Here is a 24,145-nt window from a genome sequence, read left to right on the forward strand (position 1 = left end):
TTATCACTGGTTCAATTTATAATCCGTGTAAAATATTTGAGCTTTCAATTTTGTTTCTTGAAGTCTTTGAGCTTCTAAAAACATAATTGTTCTAGTTTGATAGTGACTGCAAATACTTGACACTAAAGACTGTGCTTTAATTTCAAATATGTTATTTCAACTTGGGTAGCTGGCAAACAAATATGTTATTTAAACTTGGATAGCTAGCAAAAGCCTTTGCACCTTGTAATGTATTCGCTTTAGTCATCAAAAAGGAGTTATAAATTTGGTTTTTGGTTATATAGAACTATAACAATTGATAACTTATCAACAAGGTGTTACATATAACCCTTTGAGAACCAAAAGGTGTTTGATAACTCCTTTTTGTTATATATAAGAAGCATAGGTGTAAGTTATCAACAAGGCCAAAGCAAATAACATAACTATATTTGGTTATATATCTGGTTCTTACTATTATCAACCAAATATAGTTATAAATTTTGTCTTAGAGTTGTTCCTATGTCAACAACTAAGCCACCGGTATTACCATAGTAGTAGGTACCTTTTGTTGATTTGTAAGTAACAGTTATTATCATAAAATCATTCATAAAAAGAGGGGTTGATTCAAAGAACCATCGGATTTGTCAATTTCAGTTAGGTAATCTACTGTAAGATCCATATTGCTGAAAGAAGATATTTATGTCACTATACCGTTGCCTAAAGTTACCATTTTGTAAGTTGCAGTCTGAATACTTACATACAATTTAGGCAACAATGTTGCACAAAGTTAGGTATTCTAGGGAGGAAGGCTCATCCTGGCCACAAGCTAATCCAGCCATCACATATGCCATCTAACACGTTATGGTTGTTCCTCTGAACTAGCCGCCTCCATTTTCTTCAAAATTTATTAAATTTATTAATTTTGAATACATGGGAGGACTGGGTGGACCAGAGAGGCATAAATTCTCGATAAATCTCAGTATTGCAATTTAAAAAAATCTCGAGCAGACAAAAAAGAAAAAAACTCCGAAAATTTCCAATTTAATTTACCTTTGATTTTCAATGATGTTCGACAATTTTTAAAGGTTTCATATTTTTTTTAAACGTGAATCATTTACCATGCACCAAACTCTTACAATACCCCGATGACATGAAATCTTCATTTAATCGACTTTTTCGTTGCTTTGTAGCAGTGAATGAGCACTAGCCATTGAAACATGGTTTACTATCAAAGATTCACCATATTTCAGCAGGTTGCTGTGTCAAATCACAGGTAGACAACCTTGAATGAACATGTATTTCTAAGGACATTAAAATAGAGATGTTTTTTTGGTAAGCCTTTACCTTTCTTGTTAAGGACATTTAACATAGGATGGTTAAAAGAACATTTTTTCCTCAATATTCTGCACTGCTGTCATTTGCCTTAGCCTCGTAATGATATTTCCAAGGTCTATATATTCGAGGACACATTTTAGTGGGCAATAATAGGCAATATCATAAATAAAAATAATAATAAGGCTCTTGCCTACTTTTTTAAGATATCTAATTCTTGTAAGAGAACTTACCAGAGAAGTAAATACAGAATACCAGACCAAACTGAAAAAAAATCGAAAAAAAATCAGTTCACTGATATTTTGTTGTTAAAAAGGATGCTGGAGGTCTTAGAACTTGCACATTCATACTATAACTTTCTATACTTACATCGTAAATCTATTGTAAAGATTTGGCATATGATTTTAACAAATGTTATATACAGCACCTGCAAATATATAATCTCTAAAATCATCAAGCATGTCCGGAAAAATGCTTACTTTTTTCCATCAGTACTTTCACACGCTACTAATATGCTCTCCCACAATAATCATCATCATGCAGACATTCCCAGTAGAAATTCTTTTATACAGTTATGCAGATTTCTACAAGCTTTCATCTTGTGAAAGTCAACATACTATCTCAAGGATCAAGCTACAATTTACAGTCAAGAATCTTTCACAGAAAGCTATGACGCAGCCTGAGCAGCAATTACAGAGTGAACTGCTCTCAAAATATCAGTAAGTGCGACTAGTCCAATTAATGACCCATATTCATCTATAACCCATACCCTATGCACATGAAAATCCACGGCCTTGGAAATCACTTCTTCTAGAGGTGCAGTCAAAAGACAAGTGACTAAGGGTCTTGTACCACGACTCTTGCCACCCAAAGAAGCCGCTGAAGCTGATGCAGCCAAATTGTGCTCCAATTTCTCTCCTCTGGATAATTTCTCTGTGAACTCAAGCACTGAAAGTGACAGCCACAACGGTAGAGCACTGAGTGAGCAGCCTCTCAAATCACTGGCAGAAAAAGTACCAACCAATTTTCTTCCTTGTCCCTACAAAACAAGGTAAATTCTTAATTGATCGTAATAATGTAAAACTGCATAAATTCAGCCAATATATAATCATTATGACAACATGGTTAAAATCTCATATTCTTATTTCAGTTAATTGCGTAGATCACTGGCCTGCGCACAAGCTTTAAGTTCAAATTTATACTCCTAAAGAAAGCACACTTATGACAGGTTACTTTGTTGGATACAAAGTTCAGCCATCTATGTGTAATTTTCTTACTACCTTGAAGCTGAAGGAAATACTTCCCTAGCTTTCAAACGACCAACTAAATATGCTGTGTCCATCTAATTAAATTGGACTCATGCGTTGTGATCCTCGCAAGGTTATATTTAAGATGACAATCTGTGGTTGAGATCCAAATGGCATAAATATGAGATAGAACTCAACTACAACAATGGAAGAAATGACACGGAGGATGGTATTCCATTTGAAGTCAGGTCCTAAAATCTTCAATTTTACTGGTTTAGCTGGTGAGTTCGCAAAATATAGCAGAATATTCCATCTTCAGAAACAAAATAGAAAACTAAGGGCCATTTCATACTAATCTCGTTAAGAATCCCTCATCTGCAAGGAAAATTCAGTGACAGTTTCAAGTAGTTATTTTTTAGAGCTGTAATTGCAAGCTTTTAAATAATGATTTAAAAAGGAACAAAACCTCAAGTTATCATTATTTGAATGAAATATTCTGAAAATTGGCAATCTATATTTCACTTGCATCTAAATGTATCACAATCCTTGCTGGAATTTTCAATAAAATACTTAATTTTGATGAAACATCTGTAATACAAGAAGAGCTTATCACATCGAATCTATATGAGAAAGCACTTAAAGCGGTCTTATCTCAACAAAGCATTGGAAAAAACCATTTTGTTCTTTCCACAATTGGCCCTGTTTTGCATTTGAGAGTTAAAAACAATTCTGTATCTTACTTTCTTCAAAAAAAGCCCACCTGCTTTATTTTGATTTATTTTAATATTCAAAGACCCCCACTACATTTAAAATTACATTCCAAGAAAGCAGAATTAACTCTTGTTCATTAATAAAAGAAGAAGCATGGTTGAGATTAGTCAACCATCCCATGGAGGTAGATTTAAAATGAAGCGAAAGCATATCCCCTGAAATAGTGATCAAGGAGAGATCAGTCTAGTAAGATTTCTCTAAAAACCAAAAAAATATCCAGACGAAGAATTGAAGTTTCTAGGAGATCCAAGGTGTCCAATTTTAATTGTCTTGTAACATGATTGCTCCTGCATTGCCCGGATAACAAGCTTGAGCTCCAGTTAAAACTCAAATTATACTTGCAATATAGGTGGAGAAGGCTACAGTAGGCAGAGGAGACTGAAGCGTAGTCTGGACACCATGCTCATATACGTCTATTGTGGCATACAGGCTATCCAAGTTTTCTAGCCTCACACAGAGCTTGACGTAACAATCACAAACTTGATGAGAGAAAAATTATATATCTCTATATTATCATAGCACAGAAGCTTGATATATCAGGGAGCTACCACAGATTAGCAGAGTACAATCCAACTGACTCTCTTTCTCGTATTTTACTCATGGTATGTACCTGGAGAGGTGTTTTTCAGAACATTTGACATCTAATCCAGGGGCAGCTGCCACAAATAAGCAGGGTAGAATCTAAATATCTTGCTATCTCCTATTATACCAAGGGTATATTCATTGCTATGATTTGCTAACATTTGACATCTATTCCTCGGGGAGCTAACACAGATTAGCAGGATAGAATCTAAATGAATCACTTTCTACTACCATATTCATGGTATGTTGTTGAATATATCTTGTGATTTTCCTAACATTGACATCTGGACCATTACAAGATGCGAAGGACACTTTAAAGAGGAGATACAGGTATAAAACATGCATATCATCTGTACCATATCTGAGCCTTTGAGAGACCTCGGGCCATTGTAACTAATTACAGCTCAAACAATACCTGTAGAAGCTGTGTGTCAGGAAAATTTCAAGTGACAATACTATCAGATTTGCCCCCAATTCAGCATTGAAGTTTCTCAATATGCACAGGAATCAATTTATGCCAGTAGAAAGTATGCCAAAGGCTGCAATTTTCTCATCCATCTCCCATACAAGCTCCAAAAATTGGTAAGTCGTGATAAAAGGCCCAAATATGGGGGTAGCAATCTTTCAGAAGGCTGAAGTCTGACACTACCCTGACAACAAAGACTAGATCCAAATGCCATTGACCTGACTGGATCTAGTGGCGGATGCAACTTCAAAGATGAACTAAGGCAAAGGATTTCTCAAAAGTAGTGGATCCCTTCTCCCCATGCAGCAACTAGTCAGGTGCCTCAGTCTAACAAACCCTTGACAATGAAAAGTTTTGGACATCACTGATTTGATCTAGCCAAACAGTTTAAGAACATGGAAGGATGACCAAAAACTATATATAGATGTACAGATGTAAAATTAGGGTTTCCTCTTGACATCAACCTGACAAGAAGTGAACTTTGGAAACTATAGATAAATTCAAATATAAGAGTGGTCACAGATTCTAAGGTCTCATATTGACTCACAAATTACAATGACAAAAAGCTAAGAGAAAAGGAAAAGGGAAGTTGACCCTTTCGATGAACAGGTGGTGATCTTTCAGGATATTGAAGCCCCAATGTTGCCTTGACAGAAGGCTGAACTTGCAAAAGTTGTTGATCAAAATAAAAATAGTAAGAGATTGTGGCTCCAAAAGATACAGTAAAACTGTAAAAGTAAATAAACAAGAAATTAAGTAGAATATTTGGAAACTATTGATGTAATTTGATATAACAGTGGTCACAGAATCTAAGGTCTCATTTTGAATCAGAGTTCCAATGAGAAAAAGCTAAGAAAGAAGCGCAAAAGGAAAGTTGGCCCTTTTGATGAACAAGTGCAATATTTGATCTTGAGGAGAATCTTTCATGTGTTGAACATTGTAGCTGCGATAGAAAACTTTATCTCTTTGTGATATTGCTATTAGGATTTAATTGTGTGATTTTGAGTCAAACTCATTGACCCATATTTCATGAGTAGTCATTCAACATGAATCCATCTCTCATGAGAATAAATGGAACACTTAGCACTCATTAGATCTAGGTGATGCTCACAGGGGTGAAGCACCGGGACTTCCCGGGAGGTCACCCATACCTATACTACTCCAGCCTGAGCGTGCTTAACTACGGAGTTTCCTCCATGGTTAAACCCAAAGCTTGCAACCCCATTTGCAAAACCTTCACCAAGTGTTGTGCCTTATGAACCATTCATTAGAAAGCCCCTTAAGCTCATCAATTGATAAGCAAGAGATAATGACCTTTATCTCTGATTTTATGTAATAGAAAAATGACCATTATGGTCATTTTCAGCTAAAGAAGACATTAATGATAATATTTGAGATGGTATTATATGTAAAGACATGTGTCATGCAAAGAGGCATGTGTCTGGAAATATGAAGAGTTGTATATTTGGAAATCAAAGAGACCTTCAGTTGTGTAATAAAGAGTCTCTATTCTTTATATATATTGTATCAAGCGAAAAACATTGTACTTGAACATTTTTACTATCAATAAAAGTTATATTTTTGCAGTGTGGCTAGGTTTTTCCCTTCAAGTGAAGGGTTTTCCCAAGATAATCTCATATCATTTGTATCTATTTTGTTATTCCTTTTATTGCTCTTTATCTTTATTTCTCATGCAAAACATTAACATGGTATCAGAACCAAATTAGATATCAACAATAAAGGAGTGTTGAAACCTGGTGTAGTTGTGAGATAGATCATTCATGTCTCAATTTTGCGATTTTGTGTCTTGTTCTTTGATCCTTCTTATTTGATCTGGTTCTGTCCAATATTATAAACTGGGTTGGTGTCTTACAAAGAGACTTTGTGGACTCCTGTTGGTTTCTTTGTATCAAGGCTGTTCATATATGATTAGATTTTCTTCCTATTGTCGACAGCCAAATTTATCTTCTGTTTGCACACTTACTTTATCTTTTCTATGCCAGCACAACTTTCATCTAGTCATCATGCCAACTCAGCCTGTCACTTATATTGTTGGGTCAGCTGGGCATATTTCTCTCATTATCGGTAAATATGATTTTGTATCTCCTCGTTCTTGGACAAGAGCTAAAGAGTCTCTTAAGGGAGTTTCTTTTGAGCGATATATTTGTTTACCGTACTGGTAAAGAAATCAACGCATACAGACAATGGAACAGAATAGCAGAATTATATTCGCATATGCCAGAACATACATTAGGCTTCATAATATTCGCAATAGTAGATGATTGATTTACAATGATCCTAGACGGGATATAAATACTATCGCCGAACCTTCCCAAAGGAGTCCGTCGGCCACAACATTACATCCCCTACAAACTATTTACCCGTCGGCTACAAAATACAAAACACCGACGACATCATTTCGTCGGCTACAGAAACACTGCCGGGACCATCGAGTCGGCTGACACCATCCCCCCCAAAAAAGAAAGTCGTCTCCTGACGACTAACAAAATATCTAAGACATATTAACAAACAAAATACATTAACAGCAAGATCGGACACCTCACAATCTCCTCGCTCATCTACAAAGTAAGCTTTGCAGGAAATCATCCAAACTGATCGGTCGGCAAAACAAGCCCGAACAACTGCAGGGCATCCCGAAAACTCGCATCTTTATACTTCTCAATTTCCCGTGAAGTATATTCAATGCTTCCTCCGGTTCTGTCACAAGCTTGCGTCTAGCACTTGAAACTCTTTCCGACTAAACTCCCTGCGAATAAAGAATGACGCGGGTTTTGATTTTTTTTTTTGTTTTTTTTTTTTAGTCGCCTTCCAAACTGCTTCCGCGGACAAGACAGGCCGGAGGAGGGAGTTGACAGCACTAGGCGGTTTCGTTTTCCTTTCCCGCAGGGAGCAGAAGATGAAAAAGGAAACAAAACAGGTTTGATAGAAGTCCACGGCCGATGACTTGGAGGCTTTGTTTCCCGCAGGATGCTTTCCGGTGGAGAAGTTAGAGATTTAAAGCCCGTGGACAGGCTGCTCGTGGGGTTTTTTATTTACCCGCGGATAGACTATCCGCGGGACCTTTGCCTGTCACACCCGCGGATAGACTGCTGCCCACGGGGCTTTTCATTTACCCGCAGACAAACTGTCCGCGGGGCCTTTTCCTGTCACACCCGCGGACAGACTGCTGCCTGCGGGGCTTTTCATTTACCCGCAGACAAACTGTCCGTGGGGCCTTTTCATGTCACACCCGCGGACGACCATAGTAAACATGGTTTGTTCCCCGGCAATGGCGCCAAATGTTTACCATACTGGTAAAGAAATCAACGCATACAGACAATGGAACAGAATAGTAGAATTATATTCGCATATGCCAGAACATACATTAGGCTTCATAATATTCGCAATAGTAGATGATTGATTTACAATGATCCCAGACGGGATATAAATACTACCGCCGAACCTTCCCGAAGGAGTCCGTCGGCCACAACATTACATCCGCTACAAACTATTTACCCGTCAGCTACAAAATACAAAACACCGACGACATCATTCCATCGGCTACAGAAACACCGCCGGGACCATCTAGTCGGCTGACAATATTTTCCATCTTCAGGTTTTTAAAGTTAAACTTATCGCCATCATGTATGGTTCACATGCATAGCCACTATTTTTCTTCAGCACATTTCTCTGAGTTTTGTGATTTTCTCACGTATTAAGAAATGGATGATGACTGGGTTGGTGGCTCTTTCCAAGAGAATATCACAGCATAGTGAGCTCAAGGACGCTTTCCCCTTGCAGCCAGTAGCTCTTCATAGAGGCCAGTGATTGAATGAAGGGCTGCAAATAGTGCTCGCATGAGGAGATTAATGGCTCAGCTGGGCCGCACATGAGAAGAACAAGGCTGGTGATCATCATGAGTGGCTGAGAGAGTTATTTGGAATGAAATTTGGTGCCCAGACTACAGATCGGGCCAGCAAACTTGATCGTCTCAGCTCATAATTGTATGAGTGGAGCAAATCGACCTTTGGTAGGGATTGAACAGTAGTTTTACTTGCCCACTTCATCGCAGATGATCTGAATTGCATCCCCCAGTAATCAGACGTCATCATTGATTGACTGTAGCAGCAGCATTGGGTTCTGAGAAGGATAAATAGACAACACCCTTGAGCTTACTCTTTGTTCATGTTTGGAGATTTGATAACAAGACTATGTTGGTTTGGACTTGTTCAACAAAGGGTTTGCTAGGGAAAAAGCCTTCACAAAGGACTTCCACTTCAAAGGTAATTTTTTTTTTCTAGTGGATTGGGATTGGTGGTTTCATTCAAGAACTATATTGGGTTTCATTTGAAGAGATTGTAATTTGCACCATTTGGTTTCAAAAGGGATTCATTGAGTTGATTTGTGAGAACAAGTTGAGAAGATTTATTGAATTAAGATTGGTCATTTTAGACTCAAGTGCTGGGTGTGCCCCTCACATACTGACCATTTACACTTACAAATGGGGCATAAGCTTTCGAGGCTTGGATGCCTAGGGTCTAGGGTAGATTTGTGTAACAAATGGGACACACAAGAGTCTGTTATGCATGGATGACATTTTGAAGGAGCAGCAAGGGTTTGTAAGGTTTTGACATCATTTTGGATTCCCATTTGTTGATATCAGACCAACAACAATCCCATTTACAATAGAAGCAAATGTGTATTCTTGCATCATCATTATGATGTAATTTGGTCATTGGGTATTATTCTTTTTAATGAGATTTTTCTGTCTACACTCAGTATTACATCTGAAAGCTACTTTTAGTTGTGGGTATTTCAAATATTTAGCGGAGTATTATTTTCATTGAATATAATTGCAAGAATTCTCTATCGCATTGTCTATTTCCACTTTGTGGCACCAAGATGTCATCATGAATTGGTAGGGAAGCTGTCAACTCTACAATCCTTTTGAGAAAGGATTCCAACTGTTCTCCATTCATCATCTTTATGCTGTGTAGCTGACTCTGCATATTCAAGACTGATTTTGATTGTTTTCCTCGTATATTGGATGAAATCCTTAACTTCATCAGACACACTGGACATGATTATCAATTTTTCATCTATGTCAGCTTTACCATTTTTTTTCTCTATTCATCATCATCTGACGTGTCTCATGTTGTGGTACTGTTGACTACATGCCAGATTTGTCAAACTCGAGTTGAGTTACGAGTTTGAGTATTCAAGCAGAACAGTTATTCCCATGTATCAATTGAGATTCTGGAAGAATAAATTTCTAATAACTTCTTTCCTTTGCACTAGCTAGAGAAAAAGGGACATTGTCCTATTTCTCGTCAGTAGAGTCAGCAATATGCCGCAGATGAAAGAATAATATAGGGTGCAAAATAACGCCCTCTTTGAAGATTTGAGAGTTGCACTGTTTGTTTCAAAATGTCATTTTACAATGTGAATTTAGCATCAATCTAGGGTGCAATGAAACATTAGTTGATCTAACAAAATTTCACCATAGAAATGAAAAATGGTCAAGCACAATCTAACCAGTTTGATGAAAGACTACATATGCAAATAAAACTAATCTACCTAATTCTACACCCACATTGTATATTCATACAACTGATGTTTCTAGTCGTTGATGCAGTTACATGGAACAGTCATCTAAAATAAATACCTCCAGTAACTTCTTAAATAATATTTATTAGAAAAAAAATCATCGATACTAACATGAGGAAAGTTTGTAGGCACCGTATCCCTCAGTTTTGGACTACTTCTTGACGACGAGAAGCGATTAGCTCACTGCTTGCTTCTGCTTCTAGTCTTCTGTTGGGTTCTTGCTTTGTTTGCTCTTTGCCTAGCATTAGGAGTTCCTTCTCTTGGCTGTTCCTTTGTTGATGTTTTCAGTCCCTTGGATCCTCTTTGAGGTCAACTATTGGTCCTTAATAAATTTATCTTATCTTAACTTATCTATAATAGGTGGTGATCCACCTTGTCCAACAAAGGAACCCCATCAATGAATTTTTTTATGTGAAAAGCATACTTGAATACAAACAAAGAAGCTACACCGCTGCAAAATGAGAGGAGTCCATGCAAGCCATAGTTGAGAGCAATGAGAGAAAGTTTTCCTTCTATGCAAAATAACCTCCTTCATGGACTTGTGTTAGTTACATGAACAAACAAAAATTAGATCATCCAGTCGAATGAAGAGCTTGAGTAGATCATGATGTTAATGTTTTGCATAGGAAATAAGGATAAAACAACAATAAAAGGAATAAAAAAATAGATACAAATGACATGAGATTATACTAGGAAAACCCTTCCACTTGAAGGGAAAAACCCAGCCACACCACAAAAATATCACTTTTAAATGATAATAAATGTTCAAGTACAATGCTTTTTGCTTGATACAATATATATAAAGAACGGAGTGACTCTTCATTACACAACCAAAGGTCTTTTCAATTTCCAAATATAAAATTCTTTACATTTCCATACGCATTCCTTTTCGCATGACACATGTCTACATATAATATTATTGAAAATGTTATCAAAAATTGCTTTTTCATCTGAAAATGACCATAAGGGTCATATTTCTATTACATAAAATCAAAGATAAAGATCTCTATCACAGCTATAATCCTCAACTCTCCCTCTTAGCAAGAAAGAGATCTTTATTATGATAGACACACATAGCTACAACCAAAGATGTCAATGATAAATTAACATCACATAAAACATGTTATCTCAACATAACATAATTCGCCATAGTTATTTCATAAGCACATAAAATTTTAGTTATAGAGTCACACACATGACTCCACCATGTCTACTCATAGAGGGTAGAGCAAGGGCTTTCACCTCAAACTTCTCCTAGAGAAGAATGCATTTCCACCATGCCTATTTGCAGAGGGTGGTCCACCCTACCAACTCATAAAGGGTGGAACAAGGGCTTTCACCTCAAACTTCTCCTAGAGAAGAATGCATTCCACCATGCCTACTTGTAGAGGGTGATTCCACCGTATCTGCTTGAAGAGGGTAGATCCACCATACCTACTTGTAGAGGGTGGAACAAGTGATTTCACCTCGAAGGTTCTTCATAGAGGAGAACTCATCACTAGCATGAATAAGAATGGATGAGATTCTCTCTCAAAATGGAGACTCCCTCTTAGCAGATCACAACAATAAGATAGCTGATGTAAACCCCCTTTGAAGCTGAAACATCTCCCTCTAGATATGTATCATGAAAGCAACATCCTCATCTCATTGCTTCTTATTGCACCCTGCAACCAAGAGAAATATTTGTAACTCATTAAATCAACTATAGTAGGATCAATGTTAAAAGCATATATTATTTCCAGAGATATAACAAGAATTCAAGATAGAATACTTTTCTCTTTCCATTTGACAACCATAAAAATGAGAACCAACAACTAAAATGAGCATCATGCCCAAATAGAGAATTTGTTATTGCAAATCCCAAACGTCATATATGTGATGATGGCTACATTCAAATCAACTCCTATTGAGATTTCCAACTCCCTACCTAAGAGTCTATATGGCCGAGTTGAGCAGAAATGGCAATATAGTTTACAAACAAAAAGACAAATCAAGGAATCCACTCTAGCCCAAGTTATGCCAAAATTGGATAAAAGGAAGATCACTAAGGCTACGGAAAAGCACAAGTCTAAATTTGCCCCAAACCAAATATCATCATTAATACCACTGACTCAAATTGGGACCACAACCAACTGGTTAAGTCAGTTCCCAAGCTATTACTAACAAAAAATAGTAAAAATGAAAAAATTGTTTGAAACCACTCTAGAAGGTGTCATAATGTGATTCTTACCAAACTGAGCTAAAAGCAACACCTGTTAATGTCGGAATAGTTGAGCTAAACAATAAAGAAGTCCCCAAAAATCCCCTGACCCTAACTCATTGCCTATAAGAACCACTTGTTGGTTCCCAAAAGCACAGATTGGAATCCTACGAGCCTTGCCAACTCGATGCTGGGATATCCAACCGGTTATGGCCAACTTGACGGAACTGAACACTGTGGTTTGAGTTCCTTGCACTTCTGGCTCTACAAAACCAAGGTGGGTGAACCTAATCCTGAACAAAACACCTAGATCTAAGATGCTTATAGTAGATTGATTAGAACGCGAATGTATTGAAAGTTTTCCTAACAGCACAAACTATAGAAAAACTTTAAACTTGAAAATTATGAAATAATAAATAAATGTGATAATGTTTTAAATAAAGAATGAAAACAACAAATGAATATATTAATTCCTCAATGGAAAGAAATGAAACAGTTGCCAGCATATGGATTATGAATCAAGAGTAATATAAAGACTAGTGCTTAATTAAATGGGCAATCAGAGTCAATATTATAAGTTGAAACGTACAACTTTATAATGTTCAATGTATTTAAACTATAAACAATTTTAACAATTCAGACGCAATGGATCAATTATAGTAACACAATTTTAAACTAATCTAGGATGCATTTTAACTCCTGTGATATGGAGACAAACTAGACATAAATACGGAAACAATTAAATATTTCACAATATCTATGTTTATCAAGTTTAAAATGCAATAACAACCTAGTCCACTTATCCAAACATTAAAATATTTATAGAATTTAAAAAATAATTATAAAGGACACAACTTAATAATATTTCAACTCCGACATTTTAGAATAAATAATTATACCAAAAATAAAATCACAATAAAGACACTCCTTAAAGATGATCAATCTATTGTGAATTTATTTGGATCGCACACAATTCACCCAATGATTTAATCCATGGGCTTTGATCAAGAATTCATTTCTTTGCCAGTCGGAGAATATAATACATCATAAGTGCCTCAAAATATATAATTTTTTTTAAAATATCAATATGAATTGTATTTTCGTTTTTCCAATGGCCTATATTTATACACTTTGAAGGGTGTCCATAAAACATCACAACCCTTTATAACAAATAACCACAAATATAAAATTTTAATATAATCGTGATTAAAACAATCGGTGGTTTAATAATTTTTAGGCCTTGTATATCTTAGCGATGACAAAGTTGATTTGAAAAGTTTAAATATTGGAATTCTTCAACTTCGAACAATACTCCTCTTTTTATAATACGGAAAATGTATAGGCCCTCAAATTCCTGAGAGTACTAACGGCCATGAATGAGTCACCCTTAGCTTTATTCAAATCCTTCTTCCATCATTCAGATGCCTGCAACAAACACAACATGATAGATATTAGAAATCAAACCAAAACAAATAAATCGATTTGTGCTTGTATCTTTTAAATTCTTCTTCTACGCCATCTGTTCCTTGTCGTCTGAGATCGTTGGGTGCATAGCTTCACTCATGACATGAAGCCTCATGAATTTGGTCTTTCTTTGCCCGTGCTCCTGCGGGAAGTAAGCACTATGATCTCCATCATCATGGACAAGGAACAACTCAAAAATGCGTAGAACACCAAACTCTTCGGCAAAAACATTTTAGGTATATGTAAGAGGCTCACACCGTATACCATCCATTACTTAGGCATATATAACATCTTTGGCTATGTCTCTCTTCCTACATGCCTCTTTGCTCACCATGGAGTAGCTAGAAGGTGAGTTCGAAGGTCTGATGTCTCACTATTTCTTGCCATAAAAATGATGCTACTTGGAATTCCCAGAATACGCTTCGGATGCTCTGAAATTTTATCAGGCTTCCCAAATCTATGAAACGATTATATCATAACTTATTAAAGCCACTTCCCGTGGATACAAATGATTTAAACTTTTAGTTCTGCCACTTTTTAGCATGGCATACACCTATAATTGTCATTTGAAGTGAAGAGAGTATAACACCTTCAGGTTCTGGGACCATGTTCTTCATATGCAGATTACTTTTGGATGCTTCTTTCTTTTCCTTATCAAATCCACGTGCCACAGATCCCATATTTGCTTCATAGATTTCAGTTACTCCATTGTGCACATGGTTACATATAGCGAATACAAATAATGCATGGTTTGACACCACATGCTCAATCAAATGGAACAAAAAGTCTAATGACTTTTCCATAAATATACTAGAAAATATTCTAATTACTTCCAGACGTCACATGCATCACCAAAGTTCGTTCTAGATATTTAAAACACAAAGTACCTTGCCTCCAAGTGAAGTATCCCTAATGTCAAACTAGAAACAATCTGTAGGTCCTTTTAGTATAAGTAAAAAGTTCTGCCTGTTAGGTGATTCTCTTTTTAAAAATTCATGTAATTGGTGCTTTAACATCCACACACAAGGACGATACTAGTAATGATTGCAAAAAAAAAATATCCTTGTCTGCTGAGTTGGTTTTGTCTGAAAACTTTTTTCTTTACATTATATCTATTTCATATACACCTCAAAAATAAACAACAAAATCATTTCTCCTCATTTTGTTGCTTCCTTCTGAACAAATTGAATAGAATTGTATTGTAACAAATACCGCTTGCTAAACATTAAGAAGAATGGAAAATGCTCATATTGCAATCAGAGACTTTTGTTACTCTCGTTGGCAGATTCTTCAGTAGGTGTCATAATATAGCAACCAAACGACTCCCATCAATTGTTTTATTTTCAGCCTCAATCTTTAGGCCCTAATTGTTTATTCGGCTGTCAAAGCTACAATGATGAAATATAGGAGAAATAAGACCATTGTTGTAGAAATAAGCCTATTTCAAAGGACGCAAATGGAGGCTAAAATTCTAACTCCATCAATGGCTCTAGTTGGGGACATATGCCCCTTGTGGGCATAGTGAGATTCCAGCTATATCTAGAGAAGCAGACCAAACACCCATGCTTAGCATGATGCAAGGTAAAATTGGGTGGCTCCATGCCCCCCAAAAAGGTGAACATCACTTCTTTCCTCTATCGAACACCTTATTCTAATCATTCAACACTTTGGATTTCTTGAATATGATATCATATCGCTCATTAGTAAAATCTGATCCGTTAGTACATATAAAACAATCATCACATGATATGTGCTTGCCTTGTTCAAGATTATAATTAACATTTGTCTTACCAATAGGATCATTTGAGAAGAAATAAATTTCATCATCTTTAAATCCAAACATCTGATCTCTTATTTCATTGATTCGATCAATTTATGTAGAAGAAAAATTTTCAAAAGAAAGATGATAAAAACTTAAAAATATTTCCTAAACATATTTTTAACAAATATTACCACAGAGTCTTCAAGGATACTTACCTCAGTAGGCTGCTCATACTTCATACCTCTAATAAATGCATCATCCTCATAGTAAATACTCACTATCTTTTCTTTGTGAATGCAATCCTTGGCATCTAACTCTTGTTTAACCTTTGATAGATCTTTTGGTGCAATGTGTTCCTCATTATATAGAAAATCCCTTGGGTTAAGCTTGTGATCAATCATACAAGCATCCAGATTAGTTTTTTCTACACAACGTGTTTGATCTCCATACACTACATGTGGTTCCTCATAACAAAAAGGCTTTGAAGACTGCCCACAATCAGCAACTATTACTCTTTTATCAAAAACCTAATCATACATGATAGTTGGAGAATTTTCAAAATCATTCTCATGTGTTTGTACTTGCTGATCATAAGATGAACCTATACATATTTCATCTTCTACTTGCATATCATGAGTTTTACCCACTTCAAAACTGTCATCAAGCCTGCTATCTTCATTATAATGCTGATACACTGGAGTCCATACGAAATCACTTTCAAAAAACAGATTTAGGAACATAGGAAACTCGGGTATACTTCCAGGAGAATTTTCATCTAACATTTTCTCATGTTGTTCTATTTCACTTTCACAAAATATTATGTCTAGATTCTCTATTGCTTCACTGCATAAAAGCTCTGAAGTGATTTTGTAATCCTTCACAGATGCACTTTCTTCTTCGTGTATGCTCATATTATCCTCAAGAAATATATGAGAGCTACATTCTTCATTACCTTCTACTAGTTCATCATATATGGGATCTGAACATTTTTTGAAATTGTATCCAAACATATCTCTTTCTATACTTAGACCACAATGCACATCTTCAACAAATATGTCCTCATAAGAATTGTATGCTTCTTCTAGGTCTTTGGTTTTCTCATCATGAAAGTTATATGGATTTGACAAGATGAAGGAATTTTCCTGTTTAGTGAATCTATCATAGACCACATCGATTTGTTTCTCCTTGTGTATGGGAAGAAAAATTTGATCACCCTCTTTGACATACTTTTGATATTCCATATCTAACAAAGTCGAAATCTCATCCACACTGACTGAATCCACTTCATCATTTCCATTTTCTTCACAATCTAATTCCTTATTGGTCTCATCATGATTGGATTTTTCTTCGATTTCTTCTACATTTGAATTTGAAACGTCATTATGTTCTTGTATTACTTTAGTCTCTTTTGCTTCATCTTTAATAGCTTGATCCCATATCTGAAAAAGAAGCTTCATGTTAGGGTCCTTTGGCGAGATTCTCAACTTAACAATTTTGTTTAGAAATTCCATGCAAGGAGGTTTGAGGTTTGATGGAATCTCATAATAAGCATTTAGCATCCTCAAAAAAAAATGTGCTGAAGTCTCGCCTTTATATCTTTCTATATTGAAAAAAGCATCAAGTGGAGACATGTCAGGATCCTCTTGCATGTTGCAGCATTGATTTTCATCTTGTTCATAACATACGTCATCTTCCTCACTTGTATCATGAAATTCATATAGGAACCATTGTTCGAATTGTTTCCAGGATGAGATCCATTGTGTGGGTAATGATTCATACACTTGTCTTGTATTGTTCTTTAATGTTCTGGCAAACAACTTCATCACTTGATCTTCCGAACAAATCTCATAATCTTCTTTGAATGTATAGAATGCATCCAAATGTCGAATTGCCGATTCATTCCATTTTGCATGGAACTTTGGTATCAGCTGTGAAAGCTTTGGGGATAACCTGCTAGGTTCATAATAAAAATTGCTGAAATCCAATGGCCTGATGCCATCTGGAGCAAAAGGCTTTCTTTCGAATGATCGATGCATTTGAAAAAATTGTATAGCACTTCCCTTTGAGTCTTCTCCCTTAGTAGTGTCACTAATGATTCAGGCACTTCCTTTGTTGAAGTACTAATCAGTACATAATAGAGTCGCCACCTCCAAATGGAGGAAATGAATAATGTTCAAGAATCAGAATTCTTCCTTCCAGCAGAGTATTCCTCACCAAAGATCGAATCTGCAAAAAAAGCTTAAAGAAAAACATACAATGCTTCTACAAGATCAAATCTTCATAATACAATTTAAGATTTATAAAATAATTATAAGAGATTGAAATCTTCAAGGAAATTATTTGTACTATAAAAAACTTATCAATTTAGAATTTCAAATATATCACAATGTTTAAACAAATTAAATAGAACCTAACTCTTACTGATCTTGAAATCAAAAACTCTTAGGGTTTGCTTTGCAACTATCCCTAGTAGAGTTGCCAATCTGTTGGCTCCCAAAACCGCAGATTGGAATCCCACGAGCCTTGCCAACTCGATGCTAGGATATCCAACCGGTTATGGCCAACTTGACAGAACTGAACAATGTGGTTCGAGTTCCCTACACTTCTAGCTCTGCAAAACCAAGGCGAGTGAACCTAACCCTGAACAAAACACCTAGATCCAAGATGCTTATAGCAGATTGATTAGAACACGAATGTATTGAAAGTATTCCTAATGGCAAGAATTGTAGAAAAACTTTAAACTTGAAATTATGAATTAATAAATAAATGTGATAATGTTTTAAATAAAGAATGAACACAACAAATGAATATATTAATTCCTCAATGGAAAGAAATGAAACAGTTGCCAGCATATGGATTATGAATCAAGAGTAATATAAAGACCAGTGCTTAATTAAATGGGCAATCAGAGTCAATATTATAAGTTGAAACGTACAACTTTATAAAGTTCAATGTATTTAAACTATAAAAAAATTTAACAATTCAGACGCGACAAATCAATTATATTAACGCAATTTTAAACTAATCTAGGATGCACTTTTAACTCCTATGATATGGAGATAAACTAGACATATATATAGAAACAATTAAATATTTTACAATATCTACGTTTATGAAGTTTAAAATGCAATAATGACCCAGTCCACTAATCCAAACATTAAAATATTTATAGAATTTAAAAAATAATTATAAAGGACAGAACTTAATAATATTTCAACTCTGAAATTTTAAAATAAATAATTATACTAGAAATAAAATCAGAATAAAGACATGTTAGAAATGGAAAAAGAAATCTGTAAATAAGCAATACCAGGAAAGAATCTAAGTGAGTAAATGCATGAAAAGATATTACCATAAAATAGGAGAGAGAAAGCTTCAAGCTCCAACACCATGGGACAAGATATTTGGAAAGGGGAAAGCAAAGAAAACCCCTTGTGACATTATGAATGAGGCATGGAAAGCCTAAGAAGAGAGAGAGAGAGAGAGATAGAGAGCAATGCTCATACAATAATTGAGAAGAGGAAGAAACCTCATTGTTAAATGAGAGAAGAGGGTCATCTCTTAAATAGAGATGAGAAAGAGGAGTTAGAATGTAACTCCCATGTCTATGAATGCCACCATTCATAAGTGTGTGAGGCCAAGTGTGAGATTCCTCTTAAGGAGGAATAATCTAAAATTAGAAATTACAATATATATTTGTCCTCACATATTCCACTAGATGACAAAATAAGATGTAATGGAAAAAGGACAAAAAAGAAATATATTAGGATACCTTGGCTTATATCCTAATATATTACAACAATAAAGAAAGGAGTTCTAACCTTGGTTCATAAACACACCAAGGAAAGATTACAACTTCTAACACCCCCCTTTAATCTTTACTTGGGGTAATTACATCAAAGGGTATTAAACCCATAAAAATCTGCAACTTAATCTTCAATATGAAGTAATTTGATTGTCTTCAAGACATATGGTACATTTGTAGATCCAAGAGAAGTACATGAGTCCTTTGAATGTGATCAAGTGGAAGCATAGACACATCTTCAAATGTGCAAAACCAAGAAGGTTCCTTGATGGATCACCTGAAAAAAAACAAAAAACAAAACAACTATCCACAAGTAGAATGCCATCATTTATGCAAATTTGAAATCCTTTTGAATAAGGATAATAAAACTCTCATAGAGAAACAATGAGTAAAACATGTTACCACAAAACAATGGAGATAACCTGATATCAAGATAAAGTATATGCTCAAAAAATTGTCAACAAGGACAAATTGAGTAAAAAGCTTGATCAATGCTCTCATGAAAAGTATATTATACTAATGCACAAATGACCACAAACAAGGCCAACTAATGATACTTGCATCAATCTTGCATCGATCACGTGGATATAGACAGTCCACTTAATGAATCATCCCACTGCAAGCTAATGGGGGCGTCCCTCCATAACATGCATGACTCATGATCTAAGCAATAATGTATGCAGATCATTATCACATTAATATATGAAAATAACATAAAGGAGAGACATGTTGATCAAAGTAGAATTATCATAATTTGTTAGGATAATCAAAAGAATGGATTATGAGGTTGTAACAACATATTGCCTTCAAATTGGAACAAATCATCTGAATTTGGAGGGAAAACTCCAATAATAACATCCTCTTCATGGAGGAATAAAAATGGAACAACATGGAGAGAAACTCCATAAAAATATTATCTTATCAAAATGGAACAGATAGGATCAAATGGAGGGAAACTCCATATAAAATGAGTGCATACCAATATAGGATGGAGGGATACTCCATGGGCCAGATAAGGAAACTATGTATCAGTTATACTGAGGGGACCTACATAGTTATCCTTGAAAAAATTGGCTCCCTATGCAACTTAAAAAAAATATCATATAAATTATGTATATCAATGGTATAAAACCATAAAGTGCCAACATGGGCATAGAACAATGCTATAAAAGCATAAAAGTGCAACTATGGGCACATCAAAATATCAAAATGGAGGCAAATGTGTAAGATTACTCATAATCCAATTAAAAATGATTTAAGGAAGATCAACTAAATATAGATATCAGGTATAAAACTCCATTGAGGGTAAACATGAGTATTTAATTCATTTTGCAAAGGTATATATTAATTTCTGAAATATTATAGTCATAAATTATATATTTATCTGGGCATATATGTGGGCCCCCATATATACTCAAATAAATATACGAAAATAGATTGGTTAAAGAAAATAATCACCTTTCCATACTTAATATTTTGGAAAGTCACAATTTATAAAAAATCACAATATTTACCTTGATTCAAAAATATAACCTCAAAGTAATAAGAACATAAAGTCATGGGGCAAGAAAAGATCTCCCCATTTTTCTCATACTATGCCTTCACGATGGAAAGTGATTCAAAAAGATTTTTTTTGAAATAAAATATTAAGAAAGATATAACTAAAAAAAACTTAGTAATTAATGATAGAGGTCAGATCTGGCAGATAAGAATATACTAAAAAGAGTTTAAAAACTTTTCTAAAAAAAGTTTGAATAAAGCTTGTAATGAGTAAGAGAGATTTAAAATAGAATATTGCACTTGTCTGACAATGAATGATTTCATGCCAAAAATATGTTGACAAGAGGCAATGAGAAAAGCAAAAGATGCCTCTGTCAGAGCTCAAAAAGGAAAAAAGAATCTTGCATGCTAAAAAAAAGGTTTTGACAGCTATAACGATATGGATGAATTTGAAAAAATGATGGCAAAGCGCAATCGTCCTCCTCGTCCACTGCAAAATCTCCAATTTAAAGTATTCGCTTATCTTTATTCCATTGCCGCTTGCCCAGATCACCTCCGATAACAATAACAATGCCATAGAAAGTAAAGAAACAATTCAAAATCTAAGCAATTTGAGCATTTTAGGATCTGAACCTACATGTATTGCCACACATACAAAAACCATCGGAATAATCCACCCGCCTCTAGACATACGCAACACTGTCGATAAGCATCGTATTTCAGTTTTGCAGTGCATACCTTGTAAGGAGCGTAATTTCCATGCCATGCAACAACATTGAAGGGAGAGAAATTCTGTTTTGCAGAATACAGTGAACCTCCAAACTTGTGGATAATAGTATAGCCAGGATATTCTTTATCCTCAAAACATGCCATAGGTGTCAGAAAGACAGGTGGGGCAGCGAGTCCATTTGCACCGATTGGACCAAGGTCAGGAAGTAATCAAGATAGTGTTTACACGAGAACATTTTGTATATCAATGGGGTTGAGCTGTCCCATCCCCTTCGAGTGACAAGGCTGAAACTGGAAAAGAATGTGTATGGGCAACCAAAGCCCCTATACCATCAGAGTTTAAATGATTGATTAATTGCTGAGTTGAAAGCCAGGATCAATGACTGGCATTCTCAAAAATAGAAATAAAACTTTTGTACACACACACACACACACACAAAAGCATATGCAGCAACCATGCACTCCCGAGCTCAAATTGCTGCTATAAAAAATATGAAGCAATTTCTAGATAGCTATTTGTTTGTCCTGTTAGCTGTATATACAAAATCCGAAAGAATGATGAGGTACTTGAACTTAATAATTATACAAGCAAAGTTGAATCTGCACTAAGGCCGATACATCCTCAGAGCTTTTGATACTTGCCGACGGCAAAATGGAAGATAGTGGCACAGATCATCAATGCTGCACATGTGGAGGAGGTCTCGTTGGTGGACAATGTCACAACAGCAGTTGCAGTTGTGCTTCAAAAGGTTGCTTGGGCATTCATGGAGAAGAAATTTCAAAAAGGCGACGTTGTACTGGTGCTTCATTATGCCTATGGAGCTATCACATCTTCTGATTCTTACTGATCCAAGAACCGACCATCAGCCTATAAGAGAAGCAGCACTTGGTAATATCCCAGCAGCCACACCAACAGCCACGGGAGCCTCTAGCACAAAGACGAAAGATACTGATACCACATGGATTCGAACCGCGACCTGCCTCAACAAAAACAACTATTTTGCTGAGCAGAAGGCACCGAGACCAATTCGGTAAAAATGTGCACGCCAGATAACAATTTTGTGATCCAATTTTTGTGCAAGAGAAGCCTAGCAATGAGCTTAAAGCACTGGCTAACACAGCCGCGAGGCCTAAAGAAAGCAAAACATCAGTCCAAGAACTCGGACCCGAACCCGAGGATTTCAGTAGAGATCCAAGCCAGAAACCAAAACAGGAGAATTTAAATGAAGATTCAGACAGGAAACCCGATCTAGAGGGTTTCGATCAGGAAACAGGCCCTGAATCCTACCTCTACGGTTTCAATAAAGATTCAGGTCGGAAACCCGATCTGGAGGAGTTCAATGAGGAAAAAAGGCCAAAATGTCAATTCCAAGAGCAATGATACAAAACACAGTGCATCAAGGCATGCAGAAATAAAAGTAATGATTAAGCAATTAAAAAACGTACAAAGATACCTTTGCCAAATAAATAAAACCAGCATCTAGTTGAGTAGTTCATGGGAAAGAAGACAAAATCCATAAGATGCACGATATATAGTCAGAGAGCCATTTCTTAAGCAAAAAATTTTAGAAAACAAACTGTAAACGCTTTGGCGGCAAGCCTTCCAAAGGAGTTAGATGAAAACTAATAGAAAATAAGAAGTAACCTGCACAAATTAGAGCAAACAGAAGTTAATCGGGTTTGGCGGTAAACCAGCCAAACTCAAAAAAAGAAAAAAAATTCATTTTCTTCCAAGTTAAGAAGATTAAAAAAGAAATTAGTGAAATCTCTCTCAAGAGTCTCCTTCGAATCGTACCTTCATGCAAACACTCAAAACAAAGATTAAACTGCTCTGATACCATGTTAGAAATGGAAAAAGAAATCTGTAAATAAGCAATACCAGGAAAGAATCTAAGTGAGTAAATGCATGAAAAGATATTACCATAAAATAGGAGAGAGAAAGCTTAAAGCTCCAACACCATGAGACAAGATATTTGGAAAGGGGAAAGCAAAGAAAACCCCTTGTGACATTATGAATGAGGCATGGAAAGCCTAAGAAGAGAGAGAGAGAGAGAGAGAGATAGAGAGCAATGCTCATACAATAATTGAGAAGAGGAAGAAACCTCATTGTTAAATGAGAGAAGAGGGTCATCTCTTAAATAGAGATGAGAGAGAGGAGTTAGAATGTAACTCCCATGTCTATGAATGCCACCATTCATAAGTGTGTGAGGCCAAGTGTGAGATTCCTCTTAAGGAGGAATAATCTAAAATTAGAAATTACAATATATATTTGTCCTCACATATTCCACTAGATGACAAAATAAGATGTAGTGGAAAAAGGACAAAAAAGAAATATATTAGGATACCTTGGCTTATATCCTAATATATTACAACAATAAAGAAAGGAGTTCTAACCTTGGTTCATAAACACACCAAGGAAAGATTACAACTTCTAACAAGACACTCCTTACAGATGATCAATCTGTTGCGAATTTATTTAGATTGCACACAATTCACCCAATGATTCGATCCACGAGCTTTGATCAAGAATTCATTTCCTTTCCAATCGGAGAATATAATACATCACAAGTGCCTCAAAATATATAATTTAAAAAAAAATATCAATATGAATTGTACTTTTGTTTTTCCAATGGCCTATATTTATACACTTTGAAGGGTGTCCATAAAACATCACACCCCTTTATAACAAATAACCACAAAT

The 24,145-nt window shown here is 35.6% G+C and overlaps 1 protein-coding gene across 1 annotated transcript in view; it reads right to left on the reverse strand.

Moving 5' to 3' along the window:
* Window positions 1–1,690: 1,690 nt before the first annotated feature.
* Window positions 1,691–24,145, reverse strand: part of LOC149548235 (SNF1-related protein kinase regulatory subunit gamma-like PV42a) — a 246,747-nt gene continuing 224,292 nt past the window's right edge. Inside the window, exon 3 of the mRNA XM_089792280.1 lies at window positions 1,691–2,350. Within this exon, the coding sequence (XP_089648406.1) occupies window positions 1,979–2,350 (372 nt within the window). The 3' untranslated portion in view covers window positions 1,691–1,978. The remainder of the gene's footprint in view (window positions 2,351–24,145) is intronic.

Source organism: Cupressus sempervirens, chromosome 7, assembly GCF_028749045.1.
Source record: "Cupressus sempervirens isolate cs-2001-9-10 chromosome 7, ASM2874904v1, whole genome shotgun sequence".
Taxonomy (NCBI): Eukaryota; Viridiplantae; Streptophyta; class Pinopsida; order Cupressales; family Cupressaceae; genus Cupressus; species Cupressus sempervirens.